The 23,832-nt window shown below is 57.8% G+C and overlaps 1 protein-coding gene and 1 long non-coding RNA gene across 2 annotated transcripts in view; one reads left to right on the forward strand and one right to left on the reverse strand.

The window, feature by feature from the left end:
• Positions 1-343: 343 nt before the first annotated feature.
• LOC138414223 (uncharacterized) lies at positions 344-3,594 on the reverse strand. Its single transcript, XR_011246666.1, has 3 exons — positions 3,305-3,594; positions 2,742-2,943; positions 344-802 (listed from the first exon to the last, which is right to left on the reverse strand). It is a non-coding gene; the product is annotated as an uncharacterized lncRNA (long non-coding RNA).
• Positions 3,595-13,977: 10,383 nt separating this feature from the next.
• CACNA1I (calcium voltage-gated channel subunit alpha1 I) overlaps positions 13,978-23,832 on the forward strand; it is a 106,816-nt gene continuing 96,961 nt past the window's right edge. Inside the window, exon 1 of the mRNA XM_060023965.2 lies at positions 13,978-14,210. Within this exon, the coding sequence (XP_059879948.1) occupies positions 13,978-14,210 (233 nt within the window). The remainder of the gene's footprint in view (positions 14,211-23,832) is intronic.

Below are 23,832 nucleotides of genomic sequence, written 5' to 3' on the forward strand. Positions count from 1 at the left end.
ACCCAGTAGATGCTTAATAAACGCTCTTGGAATGTTGACGTTCGTTTTCTGCCATTGGTTTTCTTCTATCCCTAGCTCTGATCATGGTGGGCTGCTCCCAGGGCCTGGTTCTTAGCCATCCAGGGTACTGGGCTGAGAGCAGTCCCTCTCCACGCCCCGGCGGAATGTGCTCGAAGCGGCACGGGGTGGCCCATGTGAGGGTATCTCAGGCCGTCCCCTCCCTGCTCTAGTAGGTGGGGTTATTCTGCCTGTTGGGAATCCTGGAAACCTTGACTCTTAGAGTTTTTGAACCTTTTTTTTTTTAATTAATTAATTAAATTTATTTATTTTTGGCTGTGTTGGGTCTTCGTTGCTGCACGCAGGCTTTCTCTAGCTGTGGTGAGCGGGGGCTACTCTTCGTTGCGGTGCACGGGCTTCTCATTGCGGTGGCTCCTCTTGTTGCAGAGCACGGGCTCTAGGCGCGTGGGCTTCAGTAGTTGTGGCACGTGGGCTCAGTAGTTGTGGCTCACTGGCTTTAGAGCGCAGGCTCAGTAGTTGTGGCACACGGGCTTAGTTGCTCCGCGGCATGTGGGAATCTTCCTGGACCAGGGCTCGAACCCGTGTCTCCTGCATCGGCAGGCGGATTCTTAACCACTGCGTCACCAGGGAAGCCTCAGAGTTTTTGAATCTTAGAATCCAGAATCCTCGTTAAGAGCACAGACTCTGGAGCCTGGTCCCCTGAATTCAAATACCAGCTCTGCCATTTATTAGCTGTGTGACCTTGAGCAAGTCACCTAACTTCTCTCTGCCACTGGTTCCTCATCTGTAAAATAGTAGTGACAATTTACAAGACTGCGGAAAGGATTAAACGCGTTAATAATATTTGTCAAGGGCTTAGACCAGGGCCTGGCACAGAAAAGTGCTTTGTAGGTGTTTGAGAAATAAATCCGTGTGGATTCTGAGGATACTGGAATCTCTGTCTCTGTACTCTTCGGATCTTTAGGCCTGGAAGGGACCTATCTCATGTCCTAGGGCAGGAATCCTGCCCCAGCTTCCTTTAGTCCCAGCTTGCTTACCCCCATTGACAGGTGTTCCCTACCCTTCCAGCCGCTAAAATTGCTAGAAAGTTCTCCTCGGGGACGGGCAGAGAAGCCCAGCAGCTGCTGGAATAGGGAGTGAGGGTCCAACAAGGATTGGGTCTTGTCCCTGGGGGAGGGGATAGGGAGCCTGGCCCAGCTGTCAGGTGGGTGCACTAGGGGACTCCGGGCTGGGGCCCATCACACCTACCTCCTGGCAGGGCCCTGGCAGGCTCCCGCTCCCAGGGCACGGCGGGGCCTAATGAGTGTGCACGGCTGCTGCAGCCTTCTGCAAATACCAGGCCCAATATAAATAGCAATAATGAATAAATGAAGCTCCTGCAGCCAGCGAGGGCCTCCAGGAGAGACGGCCACAGCCTTGCTTCTTGCGGAGGCCTGGAATTGCACTCCCGTTCACCAGCAGCTTTGAGGGTCGCCCCTCGTCAACAGTCCTTCCATGACCTTTAGTCTGTGCGCCCTCCATGTCCACAGAGCCCATCCCAGTGGTGAGAGGTGGGGTGGGCAGAAGAGTGAAGGACTGGACAATGAAGGTTTCAGTTGAAGCATAAAGCATTTAGGTTGGACATAAAGCAGGACTTCCTGCCAGTGTGGATGCTTGAAGGAGGCTGGGAGGGGTTGCTAGTCCTGTCGGGACAGGAAAGGGACTTGGATCATGGAGGGGGGCACAAATTTCTCCTTAAATCTGAAACAGAACTTGAATGATCAGAGATGCACAGAGAACAAAGGAGCTGCCCCACGAGATGGTGAGATTTATGTCACTCCAGGTATGCAACTGGGGTGGGGGCAGCTGAGCAGTCACTTTGGGAGACTGTGACTGAAAAGCCCCAGTCCTGAGAACTCACCATCTGGTGGCTTCTCAGGGTCCCGTCCAGCCTTTGAACTTAATGTAAGTGTTGCCAGAGGAGAATGGAGAGGAAGCGAGCAACAGTAGGCATCTTCTCCCTGCCCTGCTGCCTGATCTCTTTCCCTCTCCCAGGCCTGGGGCTGTCCAGCTGGGCACTCAGCTGGTCAGGGCATGGAGTGCCTGCTCTCGCCACCTCATTCCCACCTCCATGTCTTTGCGCATGTCCTTTCTCCCTTCTCGATGCCATTTCTCCACCCACCCCGTCTCCTCTTATCTCAATCCTGCACAAGCCTTCGAGGCCCGGTGCAAGCCTCTGGCCTTTGATGAGGTCTTCCCTGAGACTCCTGATCTGAAGCCCACTCTATTCTGAAATAAATCCGTCCCACCGGTGGACACCTTCTGGCCTGCTCAGTTCATGCCTGTGAGACACCGCCTACCCTGATGTGTGCTTGTAAGACCTTGCACTGTGGTCTGGTGACAAAGGTTTGTCTTGTTTCCCTGGACAGACGAAAAGGTAAGAAGCGGTGAATATTTGTTGAGCACCTACTGTGCGCCAGGCACGGCGCTAAAACCTTTTTAGACTCCTCTCATTCTGCAAAGTGTAAACTTTTACCCCCATTTCACAGATGAGGAACCTGAGGCTCAGAGACCTTAAGGGGCTTGCCCAAGGCCCTCAGTCAGGAAGGGGCCAAGCTGGGATCAAGCCTGAAGGCACCTTCCCCCAACATTCTGTCCATCTGCCAGACCAAGTGGTTCCAGGGCAGGCTTCAGTATCCCCCCACCACAGCCCCCAGCTCAGCAGGATGCCCCCACCCACCAACCTCCAAGAAGATGAAGTGGGGGTGGGAGAGCTGAGCTGAGGTTCCTGACCCCTCAGGCTCCTGTGGCCTGGGCTGCCCAGGGGAATTGGCAAGGCTGGGGCATTTGCAGTTGGAGAGAGGCATCTGTTCCACTTGGGAGCCCTCTTGGAAGCCTTCCTGGAGGAGGTGGCTTTTCAGCCAAGCCTTGAAGGGTGGGAAGAACCTGGATGTGGATGAGAAGAGGGGAGGCTGCCTGGGCTGTGGAGTGACCTTTGGAGCTGAGTTCTAGCCAGGCTCCACCTTGTAAAAGCTGGTGGTCTTAGATGGGCAGCCCCTCACTGGGGCAGTGAAGGACCCTCTCCCCACCCTTCTCACAGCATCTCGGTGAGAATCCGGACTGTAATGTGGCCAAACCAGGCACCTGGGACTTGGGAGTGGTCGGTAATAGGGTCCCTCCCTTTTTATGCATGACGCAGCCCCCATGTTGAGGGGATAGGACCCTCCCCCGGGCACGACCCTGAATTTTAAGGAGGTAGCCTCAAGGCTGGGGGCTACCTGTCCGCTTGGGAGAAGTGGGGACTCACCAGCCGTCGCCGTCAGTCTGTCTGTCGCCTCCACGCCTCCCCCCTCCAGCGTCCCGCGCCTGCAGCTTTCCCCGAAGACATTTGGTGTCAGTATAAGGACGGCTTTGCCTCGCACGCGACGCGGCTCGGTCTCGCCGCTGCCGCACGTCCCCGCACCGCCGGGCGCTCGGGCTCCTCCGCAGCCCCCGCCGCGCGCAGACCCCGCGCCTCGAGCCCGGGGCCGGAGGCGCGAGCCCAGCCGAGCCGGGCGAACCCCGCGCCCCGGCCCTGAGCCGCCGCCCGCGCGGCTCCCCTCGGGCACTTGCCCGCCGCTCGGTCCCCACAGCGCCCCCGCCCCCGCCCCCGGCCCCGGCCCCGGCCCCGGAGCGCCGCGCTCCCGCCCGCCCGCCCGCCCGCCGCCTGCCGCGCGCTCCAACTCCGGCTCGGTCCGCGGCTCGTCCGCGCTGCCGGCTTCTCGCCGCTCGCCGGAGCCGCGCGACACTCCAGCCAGCCCGCCGCCTCCTCCCGCCATGGCCCGGGCCCCTGGGCCCGCCGCCCACTGCCCGCCGCCCCTCGCGCCCCGGGGGCTCAGCTGATCCTGAATTGGCGGGGGGAAGCTGGCGGGGCTGCAGGTCCCCCTCGATTTCTGGCTTCGGGGGGCCGCGTCGCCCCTGCGGCTCTAACGTGGACGACCCCCCGCTGCCCGGCCAAGTCCATGCCAAGGTAGGTGGGGTGGGGGTGGGGATGGGGGGAAGGGGAAGCAAAGGGGGGCTCCGCTCCGTGCCAGTTTCTTGGCGCGTCGGGTTCTTTCTTTATTGAGGCGTTTATTTATTTATTTCTGGGGACCGGTCCCCCACCCGCGCGTGCCCATCAGGCCGGCCCCCCACCCTGTACCTTCGGGGTAGGTGCCTTGGGAGGAAGGACGGGAAACTTTGACCGGTCCCTTCTCCAAGGCCACGAAAGTTCTCTCGGTGCCAATGCTGAAGCCGGCTGAGCCAGCGCTGCAGAAATTTATTCAACAAGTCAGGCTGCCGGCCGGGGGCTGTCAGTTCCGCTGCCCCTAAGCTGCTGCGGCTCTGCGGCCAGCGGGACTATAGCTGGTGCCAGTGTCCAGGGGGCTGAGCTGGGAGTGCTGGTGGAGGGAGAGCCGCAGCAGGGGATGGAATGGGGGAAATCCCAGGCAGCCTTTAACTTTCCTCGAGGCCCGGGTAGAGGGGAGAGCCGGCCCCCTCTCTGGTCAGCACCCAGGGGGTGCCCAATTCCTCGCTGTAGGAAGCCAGGAGGGGGGTTGGAGCTGGGACTCTAGGGGGTAAAAGGAATCCTCAGCAGGTCGGGGCTGGTTATATAATGAGTGTTCATGATGATCGGGTTTTAACTGTCTGCTGGGTGGTGTGTGTGTGGGATGCGGGGGGCAAGAGGCCTTGGCAGGGAGTGGGAGGGCCTCTGGGGGAGGTCATGATGCCTGGGGGAGGGGCTCTTGGATGGGCCCAGGCGGAGGCGTCAGTCAGCTGCTCTGCTTGTGTCTTTCTTTCCCTTTAGGGTCCTGGGGGCTCCTGAGCCATGGATGAGACTGGCATTTGGAGAGAACCCTGAGCCGTATTCTGGCCCTAGGAGTCTATGTTCTGGGCCCAGGTGTATGCATGTGTGCGTGTGTCCCTATTTGCGTGTGTGTGTGTGTGTGTGTGTGTGTGTGTGTGTGTGTGTGTGTGTGTATGAGAAAGAGAGGGAGGGAGAGAGAGAGAGAGGGAGGGAGAGAGGGAGATAGGAAGCTGGCTTGCGTCTGCCGTGCAGTGTGATGGGGTCTGACACGCCATGTGAGCAGCGTCCTAGGGGCTGGGGTGCTCAGGCTGGCCTGACCAGGGACCCAGTCTGTCCTTCTGTCTCTCGCCGCCTGTGGGATTTACCCAGCAGATGCTGGCACTGCCTAGGGCTAGGGTGCTGTGCAGATGGAGCTGTGGGTCCGTGGGCTAGGCCCCGCGGGAGAGGGTCTTGCTGAGGAGTTTGGGCCTGCTTCCCCACCGTCTCAATCCTCAGGCCCTGCCCGTGCTGTGAGACCGCCTCTCGGATCAGTGTTTCCCCTCAGCCCCAAGGACTGGCTTTGGAAACTCTTGTCCACCCTTGAGGACAAACTTTCTGTTCAGGCTCCAGGACCCCGGCCTGGGATGGGGGGGGACTGGGTGGGGGAGTCTAGAGACCTCCCTGTCCCCTTTCCACCTCCACCATCCGTGCTGAGACCAGAGGGAGAGGACCCAGTAGGTGTCAGGGCAGGTGGCACTGAGTGGGACGGATTCTGGGGCTGCAGTCTGGTGGGGAGGAAGAGGAAAAGGGAAGAGCACATCCTGGGGGGATTGCTGAGCTGGCTGGCACCAAACTCGCTCCCGCCCTCCCCAACACCGCCCCCCCCCCCCCCCCACCCCGGGGGCCTGGGTACCACACCAGGACCTCTGAGCTCCGTGCCTGGCTTCTCAGAGCCGCCCAGGCCTGCTTCTGGAGCACTGAGGAGGGCAGCTTGGGGGAGGGGCTACCTCTGCCCCTCCCCCCCACCCCCATTCCAGGCGCTTCTGAGAGGGCATCTTCTAGGCCCACCAGGGGGCACCAAGCAGCAGTTCCGTATCCCTGTGCCCTGACTCCCCTTGACCTTGGGTGGGGAGGTGGCTGCCAGAAGCCCTCCTCTCCCACTCGCCGTCGCTGGCTCCAGACAGCCTGACCCTCGTGAGCCCGCAGCCAAGCTGGGAGCAGCTTCAAGGACCGGAATGGCTGCAGCCTCCCTGTGGTCCTGGACCCAGACCCACATCCTGACCCCGTGGGGGGTCGCCTCCGACTCTCCTGCCCTTGTCCCCCTCCACTGCCATCTCTGCCACCCTCACCCTGTGCCCCGAGTGGGGCTCCCCAGGAAAGTCTGCTTCTGGGCACCGCTCTGTCCCACCCCCAGCAGCTTCTGAACATGGTCCAAGGTAGTAGCAGGCTCTTGAGGGGCTCCTTGAGTGGCGCCTGTCTCCCTCTCGGCTGCCTTGTTCTCTGGGCGCCCAACCCCCAGCTCAGGGTGCTCAAAAACCATGTCTGGAAAGAGAGGCTGCTGGGCTGGGTTGGGGCTGCAGGGGGAGCAGCGCCCTCCTCCCCTCTCCCCCATCCTCTCTCCCCCTCTTCTGGCTCTCCCCCTCTTCTCTTCTGTCCTCCCTTCCCCTTGCTCCTTTCCGGCCCCTCCGCTCTCTCTCGTTCTTTGCTGCAGAATGTTTTCTTCCCTCACGTTCCCAGGATGTGCTCTTGCCTTGTGCCCTCAATCCTTATGCCCCCAGGAGTGCTACGGCTGGGCTGGGGGCTCAGAGACAGCCCAGGGAGCTGGGAGCATGGTCTGTGGGCCCATGCTCCATGCTCCGTGGTCTGTGCATCTCTGAATGTGTGAGTGTGTAGGTCTGGGAGTCTTTAGGTCCGTGGGTCTGTGGATCTATAGATCTGTGGGTATATGTTTCTGTGAACCTGTGGGTGTGTGGATTCATGGGTCTGTGGGCGTAGGTTCGTGGGTCTGTGGCTCCTGATATCCAGAAAGATGTGGGCTGAGTCTCTCCCCCTCATGGCTGCCAGTCTAAGGAGGGAAGAAAACAAATCTGCTTTCCTGATTCCCTTCTCTCTCTTTCTCTTTTGTATTTGTTAAGCACCTACTATGTGCCAAGCTCTGTTCTGGTCCCTGGGGGACACAGCAGTGAACAGAAGGGAACAGACAAAGTCTTGGTGCTTCTGTGCCCCTGGGAGCGGCCTGGGGTATCCCCTGTGCCAGGTGCCGTGTGGGCACATGGCCATAGGGCCTGATTTCTTCTTGTGCTCTCAGAAAGGAGAACCAGGGCTGTGCTTGATGCATGTGGGGAGCATGCATGTGTGGAAGCACGAGGTATTTGGATACCCTTGGAGCAAGTGCTGGGAGCTTCTGGGGCTCCTTGTGCGGGAGAGGATGAGAGGGAAGTGGTTTCTCCAGGGTGGAAGCCACAGTCTTTTGGGGCCAAGGTCAGCACAGGCCTGGCCCTGCCTTGCAGACCTTCTTCTTTCAACGTGGAGGCCCTCCCTCTACCAAATCCGCCTTTCCTGCACTCTGGCCTGGGCAGTCTCACTGATGATGCTATTTGAGAAGAGCCTCAGGGTTTTCCCTCTCCTCACCCCTGACCACCGGCCCTGATGAGCAGTCAGGGCTGTGTTTCACTCATCGTTGGTCCAGGGACTTAGGCCTCCACCCTGGATCACTCAGCTCTTGTCCTGGCCGGGAGACACATGAGCCAGTCCATGGTCACAGGCCTGGCCCCGAGGGGCAAGGCACTTAGCATCAGGGGAGCATCGGCTTCTCGTAAAATTGGGATAATAACTTGCACCTTAAGGGATTTTTGTGAGGCTTAGAAATGTCTCTGCAGTGCCTAGCATGGGGCCTGGTACAGGGAGGCCGTTTTTCTTTCATTAAGGTACTTTCTGAATCTCTTTTCCCATCTGCTGTCCCTTTTGTGAGGTAGAGAAAGAATCCTGTTCTGCATTTTATACAAGAGGAAATGAAGCTTCCTGAGACTATACGATGCAGAGAGGGTAGAGCTGGGACTCGAACCTGGGCCCTGAGGCTCCTGACCCAGTGCTCTTCCTGCTAGAATACTCTCCCTCCATCAGGGGCCATGTTCACCCTGATTTGTTCGCTGAAGTAAGACCCAAGGTCCTAATTACTGCAGAGCGAGTGAAAAATGATCAGAGTCACCTGCTGGGAAATTTTCAAACACACTGATCAAGATTCAGACACAGCCTCACTTGCTGGTACTTGTCACGAGGCGGAGGGCCAACAAACAAATGATGATGTCTAGTGACAGACACATGGACAGGTACTGGAGGAGGGGGAGGGGGCTGCAACCTTCTGTATACAGCCCGGCCTGGACAACCCTTTAACAGGGAACCTGGATTTGGACCTCCCAGATCCAAACCCCAGCTCTTTGACTAAGTAGCTCTTGACCTTGGGAAAATCCCTTAATCTCTCTGTGCCTCAGTTTCTTCACCTATAAATCGGAAAGGGCAAAAGTGCTTACTTCACTGGGTTGTAATGAGGTGCCTGGCACATAGTAAGTGCTCAACAAATAATGGGAGCCATCATGGGAGGGGCTGCTGATCCAATTCATTTAACACAGCAAAGCTGGGAGGGTGAGCTGTTGATTTTGGTGACAGAACCCTGGTGGCTGCAATATGTGGACAGGCTTAGCTGGCCAGACCAGAGCAAGTTTTGTGTCGGGTTCTGCACTTAGAGGCCAGATTTCAGCCATTCCTCTTTAGGCTAGAGGAGCCTTGACTTGGCCGCAGCTCCTCTGAAGAAGATCAGAGGGGACCAGTGGACCACATGCCCCATAGTTGCTTCAGTCTGACTGGGATGCCAGCTGGGCTCTGGGGCTCCCAGACTGCATCAAGAGAGATCCATCCCTGTCCCTGCAGAATCAGGCAGGTGACCTGTCTGCTCTACTCTGGGTGACTTGGTGCAAACCTGTCCCAGTCCTTGCGGAGGTAAGAAGGCAAACTTGCACATGACTGGGGAGAGGCCCCAACGAGCAGATGATCTGGAAATTGCCACCCAAGGAGTGGATGAGGGAGCTGGTGGCAAGAGGCCTGGGGCAGATGAGGCTTGGGGGTGGGCGGGCTGTCGTCACGCATCTGCAGGGCTGTCATGCAGAAGAGGGAGCAGACAGAGGGTTCCAGGGGCTCTGAGACACCGGCTGGAAGATTCTGGGAGGCAGGTTTCCTGCAGCCTCATAGAGACTTTTCTCCAGGCCTCTAGATGCAGGCTCTGCATTGGTGTGTGTGGCGTGTGAGTGGGTGCTGTGGTGTGTGTCTGTGTGTCTGTGATAATGAGCGTGTGAGGTGTGTGAGTGCATATCTATGTGAGTAAACGTGTGTGTGTGTGAGTGTGTGTCATTGTGAGTGTGTGTCATTGTGTGTGTCTGCGTGTGAGTTTGATCGTGTCTGTCTGTGAGTGTGATAGTAAGATGGATGTCTGTGTGACTGGGTGTCGTGTGAGTGTGTAATTGTATGTATGTCTCTGTGTGTGCTTGTGTGTGTGAAGGTGTGTGTGAGTGTGACTGTGTGATCTTTGCGCTGGTGATGATTAGGCCACTTCAGGGGTCCCAGTCTTTTCAGAGATTCCCTGTGTAAAGATCTGGAGCCCACAGGGTCTAAAACCAGACTCTGTGTTTCTGGGATGCCTACGTTCCAGGGTTCTGGAATTCTGTGGCTGACGGCGCTCACAAGCGTGAGGGACCATCACGGGCTCATTGTATGCTGGCCTAGTGGCTGGTGGCGTGGTCAGGTGCTGATGTGTTACCCCAGTTCATCCTCCCAGCGAGCCTGCCACGGGACAGCCGCCACCCTCATTTTATAGACAGGGTATCCGAGGTCCCTGCCAGGCTGAGCCATGTGCCAAGGTGGGCTGGTGTCAGAGCCGGGACTCTGACACAGGTCTCGGCTTCCAGTGCCTGTGCTCTGAAACATACACTATAGAGTGTCAGGTGACCGTAATTAATATCTTGGGCCGCTAAGGTCCTGGGTGATTCTAAGATATTCTGATTCTGAGATTCCTGGATTCTAGAATTCCCGGATTGAATGTGTAGCTTGTTCTTCGAGCTGTGACATTAGCTGATGTGTGGTTGTTGACAAAGGGATAAACAAGTTGCTTATTGCCTGTGTGCACCTGTGAACACACACACACGCACACACACGCACACGGCCTGGGGTGACCAGGCCAGGCCTCAGCAGACACAAGCCTTCCCCATACCACGCTCTAAAGGCTCTGGAAAGCTCTGGGAGGCAGATTTCCCCATAGACTTGGGAAGACTTGGAGGGGCTTTGCCCACACTGGGGGTCTTGGCTGGACCAGCAGCTATATCTGCACTGCCTGGTGACTTAAGTGGGAGGGAAGGACTGGTTTCAGGGCACCTTTCCTTGTCCCACAGTGGTGCCTGTGATGGTTCAGCGCTTGGGCTCAGGGGCTGCAGACCTGGACTGGGACCCTGACCCTGCCCTATACTAGTTGCATGGTCTCGGGCACTGCCGGACTTCCCTGGTCCCCAGTCTCCTCCATGAAGTAGGAATAAGCATGGTCTGTACGTCATGGGACTGTGTTGGGAATCGACATGAACAATGCATAGAAAGCCCTCTGCCCATTGCCTGGTACAGGGTCAGACTCAGTCAGAGCCTCTGTGATGCTGTGATGACGGTGGCGGTGGTGGTGATGGTGGAGATGATGGTGACGGTGGTGATGGCGGTTCTGGTGGCGGTGACGGTGGTGATAGCAAAGAGAGGGCTGGGTGGCAGCCCCTGGGGATGGCACAGCTGGCCCCATACACGCTTGGACAGCCACCTTCGTGGGTCCTAGAGAGCCTTTCCATCGAGGTTACGTCACCTCTTCACAGGGCCCTGCAGAGGGAGGCAGGAGAGGAAGGCTGAGGCTCCAGGAGGCCAGTGGGGTCAGGAGTGGGGCCGGGTGTTCTAGACACAGTGGGGTCCTGTCCCTGCTCGTGGAGGCCAGTCGAGTTACGACACCACTGCCTGCGGGGCCCCCCTGGGACCATCTAGAGGGAGGAGGCTCTGGCTGTGGAAGCAGCTGAGACTCTGGGGCCAGATGGGCCTGAGTTGGAAGCCACCAATGCTGCCACCTAAGGCACGTCCTCTGCTCTCCCTGAGGCTCCATCTGCAGACAGGTTGGAGCCCAGGGGGCCCCAGCTGCCAAAGGCCCAAGGGCCTTCCGCTGTAGGCACATGGGCACTGGGCCAGGAGCTGGGCTGCAGGCGTGGAGCAGAGGGAACTGGGAATGGGGAGCAGGCCGAAGGCTGTCGCCTGGGCAGCTGCGAGGGAGCAGGTCAGTGGTAGAGGCTGGCTGGGCCCTGGGGAATGGCTTTGGCAGTCGTGGTCTCTAGGAGCCCTGCAGCGTGTGGGGAGAGGTGTGAGGGCAAAGGACAACACAGTGTGACAGCTTTAAACGGGGCCGAGCGAGGCAAAGAGCAAGATAGTACAACGTGGATGGAGCGTAGAGGGAGGAGAGAAAGCGGCTCTGTGTGGTCCCAGAGGCCACGGCAGCTCTTTCCACCTCTGCGGTTGCAGGCAGGACTTCGGCAGAGCTAGGTGCGGTGGCACGGGGGCCCAGGCGAGGCCAGGCTCTTCTGCCTGTAAAACATACCTCAAATCCACCGCCTTCCTTTCACCTCCACCAGCATCCCAGGCCAGCCCAGCCCATCTCTCCGGTCTCCTTCCAGCCATCCTTGCTCCAGCCCTGCCCCTCCACCCTGTCTCCCTTCAGCCCACAGAGGGACGGCTTAAAAACAGAGACCAGAGCAAAGCACTCCCTGAGTAAAAACCCTTCTGTGGCTTCCTGTTGCGCTTGGACTAAAACCCGAGCTCCTTCCGTGGGCTCACAGTGGGCCCTGCCGAACTCTTCAGTTTCATCCCCCTGCTTGCCCCTTGCTCAGCCACACTGGTCTCGTTTCCGTTCCTTAAATGCACTGAACGTTCCAGCCTCCCAGCCGTTCCTGGTACCTGGAGGGCTCTTGCCCGAGACCACCCATGGCTGGTGACTGCTGATTCTTGTTTTTATCTTAAAAGGTCTTTCTTTAGAGAGGGCGAGGTGGGTTCTCCCCACTCCCATCTTTCTTCCTTGTTTATTTACTTCCCAGCACTTTTTATTAATTCACCAAATATTTATTGAGCACCTAGTACGTTCCAGGCACTGTTTCAGGCTCTGGGGGATACAGCAGTGAATGAAGCAGACCACAGTCCCTGCTCTCTTACAGCCTCCTTTCAGGTCGGGAGACAGACACTGAATCATAAATACATAAATTATACGGCATGTTCGGTGGTGATAAGAGCTATGGAAACCCAGAGAGAAAAATGAATTGACCCGTGTGCCTCTTTCCCTTGCTGGAGTGAAGGCTGAATGAGGGCTGGCGCCCAGTCTGGCTTCTTCACCAGCCTAACCCCAGAGCCCTCACAGTGCCTGCGCACAGTAGGTGCTCAGGAAATAATTGTTGGACAAATGAATGAATCGTCAGGGCCCGGGAGAACGGTGGATGGGAGATGGGGAGAGGGTGCTCCCGGCAGAGGGAGCCGTGCGAGCAGAGACCTAGGGGAGGCAGCCACTGCCCCGGGACCTGACGAGGTGGAGCTTGGCGGGAGCGAGGGCCGGTGCGGGGAGCGGTGGACTTGGGCTGGCACAGCGGTGAGCAGACCTGCAGCCGTTCCGGGGAGGATGTTTTCCCTCCTAGTGGTTGGCACGTGGAGGGCCGGGGTGCCTGGGAGCTTATGTAAGGCCCTTGGCTGTTTTTCTAGAACCAAGAGCAAAGCCCTGAGCTCAGGAGAAAACTCTGCCTGTCTGACCAGCCGGGCGAAGTGGCAGGAGGCACCAGCTCCCGCCTGTTGCCCCCAGGAGCCAGAGAAATGTCCAAATGTATCAGCTCTGGGCGGCTCAGCTGACTGCCCAGCGGCCGCGGGCAGCAGCCGGGTGGGTGCCAGGGATCTCTTACTCTTAGTGCCCAGCCTGGCACTGCCAGGGTGCCAGGGCCCAGGAGACCCCAGTGGGTGAGGATTCAGGGATTGGTAACCTCTTGGGTGAGGTACGGAGGGGCGGGCCCTGCCGTTGGCTGGCTGAGGAGGGGGCTAAGCAAGGCCACAGTCGGTCATCACTGAATCTGGTGAGCTGGTGCTGGGCTCCGGCCCCTAGACAAGCTGTAGTTCAGTGTGCAGCCTTGGCATGCCCCTCCCTTCTCAGTTTCTCCATCTGCTAAATGGGCCTAATAAGGCTTCTGGGGTTGTAGTGAGCATTAGACGAGGCCCGGATGTCAAGAGTACCTCTGTGTTCAAGTCACGACCAGCCATGTGATTTGCAGGGCCCGGCGCAAAATGAGAATGTGGGACCCTCGGTCAAAAAGTATTAAGGATTTCAAGTTGGTGACAGCTGGGCTTTAAACCAAGCACAGGGACCTTCTGAGTGCTGCCGTGGGCTGGATCCAGGAATCCAGCCCTGGTGGAGCTCTGTCTCTGCGGTTACCCGGCTGTGTGTCCATCCTGTCCCTTCTCTGAGCCTCAGCTTCTCCGTCTGTAAAGCAGAGAGGTTGGCGTGTGAGGGCTCTGGGTTCTCAACTTTGTGGGGCAGTGGGTGGGGGCGCCTCTGGGCTCAGCTGTAAGTCTCGTCTCAGATGTCACTTCCTCGGGGAAGTCTGCCCTGATTCCATCCTGGCTTGCCCAGGTACGCTGGTATCTGGTCCCACGGCACCTCAACCTCCTTTTTGTAACATACATCATCCTGGCAGTAATGTCTGTCTTTACGATCACTTTCACCTTTTTCCTGCAAGTTTTCTTTACTTTGATGATGCAATAAATACACAACTCTAGTCTCATTGAAAAAAACCAACCAACCGACCCACAACTCCCAACAATATCACAAGTATACTCTAAGAATGTTTTGTTCTCCCCACTTTTCATCTCCCCAAACTGAGGCTCAGCAAGGTTGACCAGACCTGCCCCAGGACCACCAGCTCTTTCCTATCCTCACAGCCAGAGTGAGGCCGAGGGGCCTGAGGCGGGGCTGTCTGAGCCGTGTCCCCCTGTAGGGGGAGGCGGGTCGCGGAATGGGTGCCGAGCTTGTCCCCCGCCAAGCGCCGTCTCTTTTTCTTCCGCAGGACTCCCTGCTCAGTGCCGACATGGCCGAGAGCTCCCCACTGCCCTCCTCCCCTGCCGCAGCCCCGGCAGCTGAGCCAGGAGTCACGGAGCAGCCCGGGCCCCAGAGCCCCCCTGCCTCCCCTCCAGGCCCGGAGGAGCCCCTGGACGGAGTCGATGCAGACGTCCCTCGCCCAGACCTGGCGCCCGTTGCCTTCTTCTGCCTGCGACAGACCACCAGCCCCCGGAACTGGTGCATCAAGCTGGTGTGCAACCCATATCCTTTGTACGGCCTGGGTTCGTCTGGGTCCTGCCCGGGGCCCCGCTGTTCCCTCTGGTCAGGAGGCCTGAGGCTGCAGGGCTCTGGTGGTGGTGAGCCAACTCTCGTGCTGGGTCAGGGGACACCCTGCTCAGGCCGTGGAGCTCGGATGGGTGAGGACCTGGCGTCCTGCTGATGTGAATGTTCTGGAAGTTGCTGATGACCGTGGGGGTCAGTGCAGTGTCTCGCTGGCTCAGGAAGCCCTCAGGTGTGAATCTCAGGTCTGCGCCGTGACTGAGGAGGCAGAGTTTAGTCAGACCCTGGCCCGTGACCTGAGCCATTTGGTGGGTGGCGACTACAGGGGTTATGAGAGCCTGATGGGGAGCCCAGGGACCTGGACGGGAGACAGTTGACCCCAGCACGCAGGGCGAGGCTCCACCCACCTTGCCTCCAACAGTTCTTCCTGCATCCACCTGCTGCCTCTCGTCTGCTCGGGTCACTCCTGCTCAAGACCCTTTCCTGTTTCCATTGCCCTGCAGGAGCAGAGCAAAGTCCTAACCAGCCCCCTAAGCACGGCCTCGCTTACCTCACTCTGCTTCCCGAGCTCTTCCAGGCCTCAGGGCCTTCTCACATGCTCTTCCTCTCGAAATGCTTTCCTTTCCTCTTCACCTGGCTAGGTCCTTTGTTGCATCCTTCAAATCACAGTTAAGTGCCACCTCCTCAGGGCAGCCCTCTGTGATTCCCCCTTAGCCCCTCCGTTTTATTAGCCAGTATGTGATTCTGAATCTAACACTTGCCTCCTCCAGGGTGCTATCCGGTGACCAGGACACAGACCGAGCCTGTCTTGTTCATTGCGGGACCCCAGCACCCAGCACAGTGCCTGGCGCACCACGGGTGCTCCTGTAGTGTTCGCTGGGGGCGTGTTGGCAGGGTCCTCACTGGGTCTCCAGTAGTGAATGGAGCGGAGGCTTAATCATGGGGCACTCAGGCTGGGCTTTCGGGTCTTGGGGTGGGGGGGAGGGGGATGTCATTGATCAGGTGCTGAGGGTTCCAGGATTCTTCCTTGGCCAGAAACCTCCCTCCCGCCCCTCGTCCTTGGGAGGGAGCTCAGGGAGGGGGCAGTAGTGATCCTCAATGCGAGCACGGTTGGCACTTTGGGTGTGACAGTGTTTTGTGGTCTGAGCTGTCTTGCACAGTACAGGACACTTGGTGTTCTGTCCTGGTCCCTAAATATTGGTAGGTAGTGGCCCTCAATCATTGTGACAACCAAAAATGACCCTTCGCATTTCCAGATGTTGCAGGATTCTCCTCCCCATCAAGAACCCGAAGGAACATGGGTGGACATGTAGGCATCGGGGTCAGGTCAGCGGGAATGGCTACCAGGACCAGCAGGCCTGGGAGGGGGCAGGGCAGTGTGGGAGGTCTGCCCCAGACAGACTGTCCTGAGCGCCAGTGTCCCTGGAGCTGAGGGGCCCTGGCTCAGAGGTAGGCCCTGAGTCACCACCTGACTCCCTGGAGAGCCAGGAGGCTGCTGGGACCCTCCACCACCTGGTGAGCTGGGGTGGGAAAGGTCCGCTCACCCAAATGTCTGCACCACTCCCTGCCTGCCCGGCCTGGCCCTTGAGCATTGCACTGTCAGCAGGGTTTCAGCAGGGAGGAAACTGGGTCTGAAATGTCAAGGGGTCCATGGTGCTCTTTGTTTTTTTTTCCCGTGGTGCTGACTCATGGGTAGGTGGCATGTGGAAAGCATTGGGAACCAGGGTGAGACAGACCCATGGGCTGGTTCTGCCTGTTGTTTGCTGTGTGACCATAAGCCAGTTTCTTAGCCTCACTGATCCCCAGTTTCTCCACCTGTCAAACGGCGGTGGTATTTACCCATTTCACAGGATTGCACTGCAGACCAAAGCAGTACGTAATGCGAAAATGGATCTTTGTAAACTCGAAAAACTGCCACACGTGTGGTTATCACTCTTATTACCTGTGCGCAAAAGGTGAACAGAGCCCTCGCATACAGCTGAGTAAATACTGCTCGTGGTAGATTCAATAAGACATTGGGCATCAAGTCTTTAGGTAGAACATGATGCCTTCAGAGGACGTTGTTCCAGGGAAAATCAGATTCTATCTCTGTGATTTAGGAACATTTGTGCCAGTTACACTGCTAGTACCCATGCCCTCATCCATGCAGACATTGCTAATCGATAACAGCATCCTCCAGCAGGGCACCCGTGGCAGCATGACGAATCAGTTGGAAACCTATTTTCCACCCTAGATTAGACTTTGAGAGCCTTTCTTAGGCGTGTAACTGGCTGCATGTGGGAGAAGGGCCAGTGGTGGGCTGTACTCACTCTAGTTTCCCTTCCCCGAGCTTTAGTTTTCTCATCTCTATAATGGGACGATTAAAGATGATTAGAGCTGATTCCTGCAAAGCACCCAGCCATGTGTCCAGCACAGAGGAGGGCTCAGGAACGATAATAACAAGAGCTGGTGCTCACTGTGCTGAACGCTTTGCCTGAAGTATCACCTTTTAACCCTTATAACCACCTCAAGAGGTAGGTGCTGTCAGAGGCTCAGAGAGGCTGAGTAACTTTATTTATTTATGGCTGTGTTGGGTCTTCGTTTCTGTGCGAGGGCTTTCTCTAGTTGTGGCAAGCGGGGGCCACTCTTCATCGCGGTACACGGGCCTCTCACTATCGCGGCCTCTCTTGTTGCGGAGCACAGGCTCCAGACGCGCAGGCTCAGTAGTTATGGCTCACAGGGCTAGCTGCTCCGCGGCATGTGGGATCCTCCCAGACCAGGGCTCGAACCCGTGTCCCCTGCATTAGCAGGCAGATTCTCAACCACTGCGCCACCAGGGAAGCCCGAGGCTGAGTAACTTTTCTCCAGGTTGTGCAGCCAGGATGTGGTAAAGCTGGCGTGAAATCCTCAATTTCTCTGAATTCTCAGGCTCAGCTTTTATCCAGGACACGGCTGCCCCCTGCGGAGCCTGGAGACGGGGTTCTCCCCACTCCACCGGAGCAGGGACGTTTGCTTTGCAGTCCCAGGTGGCCGGGCAAGGGTCTTCCTGGGTTCCAGTGTCTACCTTCGGGAGCCACTCACTGTGCCCTGCCAGGGGCTGCCCCCTGGGGGAGTTCACAGCCCCCTGCCTTCCAGCATGCTCCTGGCTGCTGTCTCCCCAGCGCCAGCCAGCGCTGAGTCAGCGCTTCTGCTGAGGCGCGAACCAGCCATGCACGGTGGAAGCCGGCGGGCTGTGAAGGCTGCCTCTCTGCTGGGCATGGGGAGGGCGCCAGCCTGGGCTGGGAGCAAGGAGCCGCCAGCTGCCAGTGACTTTGGATAAGTCACTTCCCCTCTCTTGCCCTCAGTCTCCCTGTCTGCAGGTTGGGGATACTTGGGCAGTGAAGTCAGGAGAGGCTGCCTGGGGTGCCCATTTCCCTGCCGCCTTTGTCAGGAAGCAGCGCAGTGGTGTCTGTGGGGGCGGGGCTCCGTGTTCCTTGTGGGTGGGCTCCATCGCTCTGTGCTTTCACGGCTGTGGTCCTGATTCTCATCTGCCGCTCTGTCCCACTTCTGTTTGCTTCTGGTCCCCTGCCGGGGGACCCTCTGCTGCTAGGATGGGGTCTGTGGGTGCTCTTGCTTTGAAGTCCACCTGGCTGAGACCCCCGCCTTGCAGACCCTCTGACCTGGGTCATCACTGGGCAGGAAGAGGGCAGGGCCCAGGGTCTCATCATAGCCCTGCGGTGCCAAGCCTTGTGCTGTTCATTGTGAGGGTTCAGTGTGTTGGTTCTGGGGGTGAAAGGGATCTTGTTCATCCAGCCTTCACTCACGCATTCATGAACTCGGTCAACAAGCCTTTACTGAGTGTGTGCCGTGTACCAGGCACGTGCAGAGGACAGCTGTGGCCATTTGGGGCAGGAGAGGGTCACTCTGGCTCCCTTGGAGAGACATCAGCCAGGAGACCATCATTGGAGGGGACCTGTGGGATGGTGACAAGGGATGATGGTGGCCCAGGGTGCTGGTAGGGCCTGGAGAGCGGGGTCCGAGTGGAGGTGTGGCTGCTTTGGGGTTGGTGTTGGAAGGAGAGGACTTTGAGGTGACCGCCGGGACTGTGGCTTGGTTCAGTGTGAATGATGACCTGCTCCTGGCTCCTTGGCCGAGAGGCCTTTGTCTTTGCTGACCCTCTGTTTGCTCATCTGTGAAATGGGAGCCTCTGTGACACCCCCCCGCCCCCCCCACCAGTTGGGAATGTCAGGGGGTCCACTGAGAACTCCAGGGCAAGCATTGACCGACCGGGCAAACTGTTAAGTGCAGAGTGACAGCTCTGTGCACACTGGAGCTGATGATGGAGCATTCACAGTTAGGGTGGCTTGGGTGCCCTGGCTCAGGACAAGCGTCCTGAAGTCTGGCGGGGACCTGGGCCCTGCGTCTTTGATGATGGTCTGAGAAGTTTGTGGGCTGGGCCGCCAGGGAGAGCGGCGGGGGTGGGAATGTGTGGGTTCCTGCAGGGTTGAGGTGGGGAGAGGGCATGATGGCTGGGGAGTGAGAGGGGGGAAAACCTGCAAAGCCCTAACCATGGGGAGAGAAATGGGCCAGTCACCAGCAGGAAGTCCCCTCTCCCATCGCCCTGCTCCCCTGCCCTGGTCATTTAGTCCATCCCTCTGCCTCTGGTGGGCTGCCTCTCAGTCCTGCTGCACCAGACGGGGCCTTGGGCCTCCTGATAAGGACCTTTAGGGCCTCTGAGGGCTCTTGACTATCAGGAAGTCCTCCTTAATCTAACCGCCACCCCTCCTGTCCTGAGCCCTTTCCTGGTGTCTGGGCCCTTGGGAAGTCTGGCCTTGCGTTCCTCCACCTCTTCCTGTCTAAGCAGGCGGCTCCGGGGATCTCACCCCTCCTGCCCCACTGACAGCTGGCGTCACCCTCCCTTTTCTTCCCTGCACAGTGGAAAGAGCACCCATCCGGGAGCCTAAAGCTCGGCAACCTCGGATGAGAGCCTCCCCCCTGGACCCCCTCTCTCCTCCCCACTCGCCTTCACCATCAGGGGGTCCTGGGGCTCCCAGCATGGAAGCGGCTTGTCATTTGTCAGGTACTGTTTCCTCCCTCCCCGCCTGCCTGCTTCCATTTGTTTGCTTATTCCTTCCTCACTCAAAAATCTTCAGCAGCTCCCTGTCACCCCCAGAATAGTTTCACTTAGCTTGGATTCAGGGCCTTCCATGATCCACCTGGTTGGCCTCCAGCTGCCTTTCTGCTATTTCCCTTCACGCACTCTGCTCTGAAGCCCAAACAAGCTGCTGGTGTTTCCTGACATCCCTGCTTCCCTGACTTTGCTTCTGCTGAGTCTGCCCCCACAATGCCCTCTCCCCCATCTCCATGGTGCCAAATCCTGCCAGCCCCAGCTTCCTGGCCGCCACCTACAGGAAGTTTTCCTGGATCTCAGCTTTTTCCTCTCTAGGCTCCCTTAGCCTTTTATCAGTCCTTCCCTATCTTAGTTTCCTCCTGCCTCAGGGAATTGTTTGTTGCTGGCCTTGTCTCCTCCTCCAGGCGTGAGGCCCCAGAGGGCTGGACCTGTGGCTCTCACTTTACTCTGTGCCTCCAATGCCCAGGCCTGGCACAGATGGGCTTGCTCATCACTTTCCAGTTTACAAGGTACTTTCCCACTCGCCATGACCTCTCAGATACTCTCAGCTCCTCCCATGCAGTGGCAGGGCTGGGAGTGTGCTAACTCCCCATTCTACAGCTGGGGAGACTGAGGCCAAGGAAGGGAGCGTGAACTGCCCAAGGTCACATGTTGAGTAGTCGGCAAAGCCAGGGCAGACCGGAGCCCAGGACTCTCAGGCCAGGGGCTGCTCGCCGCCAGGGAAGGGGTTCTTTCGGAGAAGGTGTCCCCTTCTCCTTCAGCCCTGGCCCAAGCGGAATGCCCAGACAGACGGCAAGTGTTGCTGGAAGAAGCAACACATGTCTGGGAAATTGTCCGTTTCCCTCCATCTGGTGTAGAGAAGGTTGTTTTTCTCAGAACTAAAAGTCAGCATCAAATTATGCCCTGGGGATGTTCACGGTAGTCAGAGTGGATGCTGCACGCTCATTGGTCCGCAGGGTAGACTGGACGGCCAGTTAGAGGAGCCTGGCTGGGTCAGGGAGAGCCTGACTCACAGGGCAATCTCAGGTACTGTCACCTGGAGATTCATATATAAAGAGAGCTACAGGGGGCTTCCCTGGTGGCGCAGTGGTTAAGAATACGCCTGCCAGTGCAGGGGAAATGGTCCTGGTCCGGGAAGATCCCACATGCCACGGAGCAACTAAGCCCGTGCGCCACAACTGCTGAGCCTGTGCTCTAGAGCCCGCGAGCCACAACTACTGAGCCTACGTGCCACAACTACTGAAGCCCACGAGCCTAGAGTCTGTGCTCTGCAACAAGAGAAGCCACTGCAATGACAACCTCACGCACCGCAATGAAGAGTAGCCTCCGCTCACCGCAACTAGAGAAAGCCTGTGAGCAGCAACGAAGACCCAATGCAGCCAAAAAAAAAAAAAAAAAAAAAGAAAGAGAGCTACAGGTGCAGAAGCTGCCCCTGACCCAGGCTGGGAGCATTAGTGAAGTCTACCTGGAGGGGGGACATTTGGCCTGGGTCTTGCTGCATGAGTAGGAGTTTTCCAGGAGAACAGTTGAGGGATGGTATTTTAGGCAGAGGGAATAGTGTAGAGAACAGTGAGGAGTTTAGTGTGGCTGTAACAGTGTGAGGCAGGGGCTGGATAGCCGGGTATGAAGTGTCAGGTTAGAGCTTGCTCTCCGTCTTGTGGGCACTGGGGAGCCATTTAAGGGGGTCCAGGAGGGACAGGACATGAGTCATTTCATGTATTAGAATGGTCCCTCCTGGAGCAGAATGGAGGATGCTTGAGGGAGAGAGACTAAGGTCTGCAGACCAAGCAGGAGGCACCTATAATGAAGATTGATTGATTGATTGATTCAACAAGTGTTTATCGAAGCCCAGCTTCAGTAGTGTTGGACACTGTTCCAGACTGGAGCAGAGGTGCCCCCAGGGCTGTTCAGCCATGTTGGGGGGGACCACGGTGTACCAGGCCTGGAACCCAGCAGTGACCCCTAGGAGTCCCCGGCCTGATGGGGGAGGCAGAGCCACACCCGAATCATACTCCAGTGAAGAAAAATGAGGTAAAGACCGGGCAGAGGGACCCTGAGGGTCTGAGGGCACCAGGAGGCTGCAGTGGTCAGCCCGTCCTGACCGGAGATGCGGCAGGTGCTGTCAGTGGAGAAAAAGCAGGGCAGGAGAGACTTTGATGGGAAGCGGGCAGAGGGGCATGGCAGCCCAGTTGAGGAAACAGCCTGGTCAAAGGCTCCAAGCCAAGCTGGGGTCGCCAGGGCTGCTGTTATAGCCTGGGGTGTGGGTAGGGAGCAGACAGGAGTGGAGGCTGAGCGTGCAAGGACGCTTCAGGAAGGCTGTGCTGGAGCGGGCGCTGCGTCCCCTAAGGGCCTCCCCCGTGCTGGGTGCAGCTCAGTGCCCTCCTCGAGATCGCCCGTTTGCTAGTCGAGGCCAGCTCGTGCGGGCCACCCAGGCTGGCGGTGGCGGAGGCGGGTTGGGGGGCAGCCTGTGCGCCGGCCCCGTGAAGCCCGAGAGCCCAGACCAGGGGAAGCCTCCTTGCGACTGATGCACAGCAGGATTGGAAAGAGGGCCAGCTGATGCAGAGTCAGCCCCCTCCTGGGGCATTTAAAACGTGATTGGATTTTTACTCGTCCGTCCTGCCTGGGCTGCAGCTTCGTGTCAGAAGCCAACTTTGACCTGTCGCCTCCCTCAGACCGCGTCATGGTCCCGTGGGGAGACAAATGGCCCTGTTTGTTTCCCTTGGAGAGAAATCGATATGTCTTTTTAATCAGCCAGAATGTCTTCCTGCTCAGCTCCCTCCAGCCCTCCTATAGGGCTGCCTTCCACATGTCCGCCCCCAGCTGCCCTGTGGAGCTGTGCTCTGCTCCCCCGCCCCGTCTCCCTCGTCTCTCCCCAAGTTCAAATCCTGACACTGGTGCTTACTGCTGTGTGATGCTGAGCAAACAACTGGACCTCTCTGGGCTCCGGTTTCCATCTGGCTCATCTAGATGAGAAAGCAGGAGGAGAAGGCTCGGCTGATGGTGAAGTGCTGTGTGAATGTGGAGGCGCTGGGCTCGGGAGAGAGGCCGAGCCCACGTGCAAGCCCCGTGACCTCAGGCCGGCCACTCCTGTCTGCGTCTCAGTTTTCTCATCCCTAAAATTGTTGGTGAGGGAAGGTGGAGCTGTATCAACTGTGATTTTTCAATCGGGAGTGATTTTGCCCTCGGGCCACATTTGGCAATGTCTGGAGATGCCTTTGGCTGTCACGGCTTGGGGAGGGTGTGCTACTGATTTCCAGTGGATAAAGGTCAAACATCCTACAACGCACAGGACCGCCTCCCGCAGCAGAGAGCTATCCAGCCCCAAATGTCAATAATGCTGGGGCTCCGAAGCGCTGGCCTAGGTGGTCCCTGAGATCTCCTGAAGCTCCAGGAAAGAACGGAGCTGAGGGTCTTGTGAGGAGGAGGGCTGAGACTGAGGGTGGGAATCCCTCAAAGAGGAGTGGAGGATGAGTCCCAACCGGAAGGGTTTCCCGTGGTCCCGTAGACGTGGGTTTGAGTCCTGGAGCTGCCATTTACTAAAGAGTCCCATTCCCAGTCACCCTCCCATATGCCCACCCATCCATCTGTCCCCCATTCACCCGTGCACCCACCCACCCATCTCCCCTCGCACCTTTCTTTACTTCATCCATCCATCCATCCATCCACCCATCCATCCATCCATCCATCCATCCATCTTTTCATCTCTGCATCCATTTATCTGCCCACCCACCCACCTATCCATCCAACTCTTACATCCGTGCATTCATTCACCCATCTTCCCAACCATCTACTCATTCAATCATCCATTCGTCCAGCTACCCAAAGGCCGCACCCCCACCCTCCCACCTACCCATCTGTCCCCCATTCACCCATCCATCCATTCACTTGTTTGGCAGGTGCTGGATCCCCAGCTCAACCCTGTGTTGAGGGTTGACCCTGACCCTGTCAGGGTCCCTGACCAGGACCAGACAGGACCTGGTCAGCCCAGGGACGGTTGTCAAGGCTCTGGGAGAGGGTGTGGGGTCAGAGGATGGAGAAGGGACATCGGGGACTGGGGAGCCTGAGAAGGGCCAGCTATCAAGGGGTGGAGCCCATGAAGCAGGAAGGGCATCTGCTCAGGGGCTTGTGGTGTCCCCAGCGCCCAGGAGGAGAGAGTTTCTAGAACGAGGGTCTTAAACTAAGGTTTGTGAACTTGGATGGGGACAAGTTGCATGTTTGCGTTCACTGACTTCTGAATGAAATGGAGCATTTCTATCTATTATGAATGGAGACAACCAAGCACGGTGGGGTTACTGGCAGTTCCTGCGACTGTCACCGGTAGCAGTCACCGGTATTTAATGTTCCCGTGCCACATCCTGGTCGTTGTAGAGCTCTCGGAATGTCATTGACATTCATCCCTGCTTCCCAGGCAGACGGCATCAGACCCGCCCCAGCTCTGTTTATCCGTTGTGTTGATAACGAAACACACCCCCATCACAAATTTGTTTTTCTAAAAAATATTTTGACAACTATTTT

The sequence above is a fragment of the Delphinus delphis genome, chromosome 11 (genome assembly GCF_949987515.2).
Source record: "Delphinus delphis chromosome 11, mDelDel1.2, whole genome shotgun sequence".
NCBI lineage: Eukaryota > Metazoa > Chordata > Mammalia > Artiodactyla > Delphinidae > Delphinus > Delphinus delphis.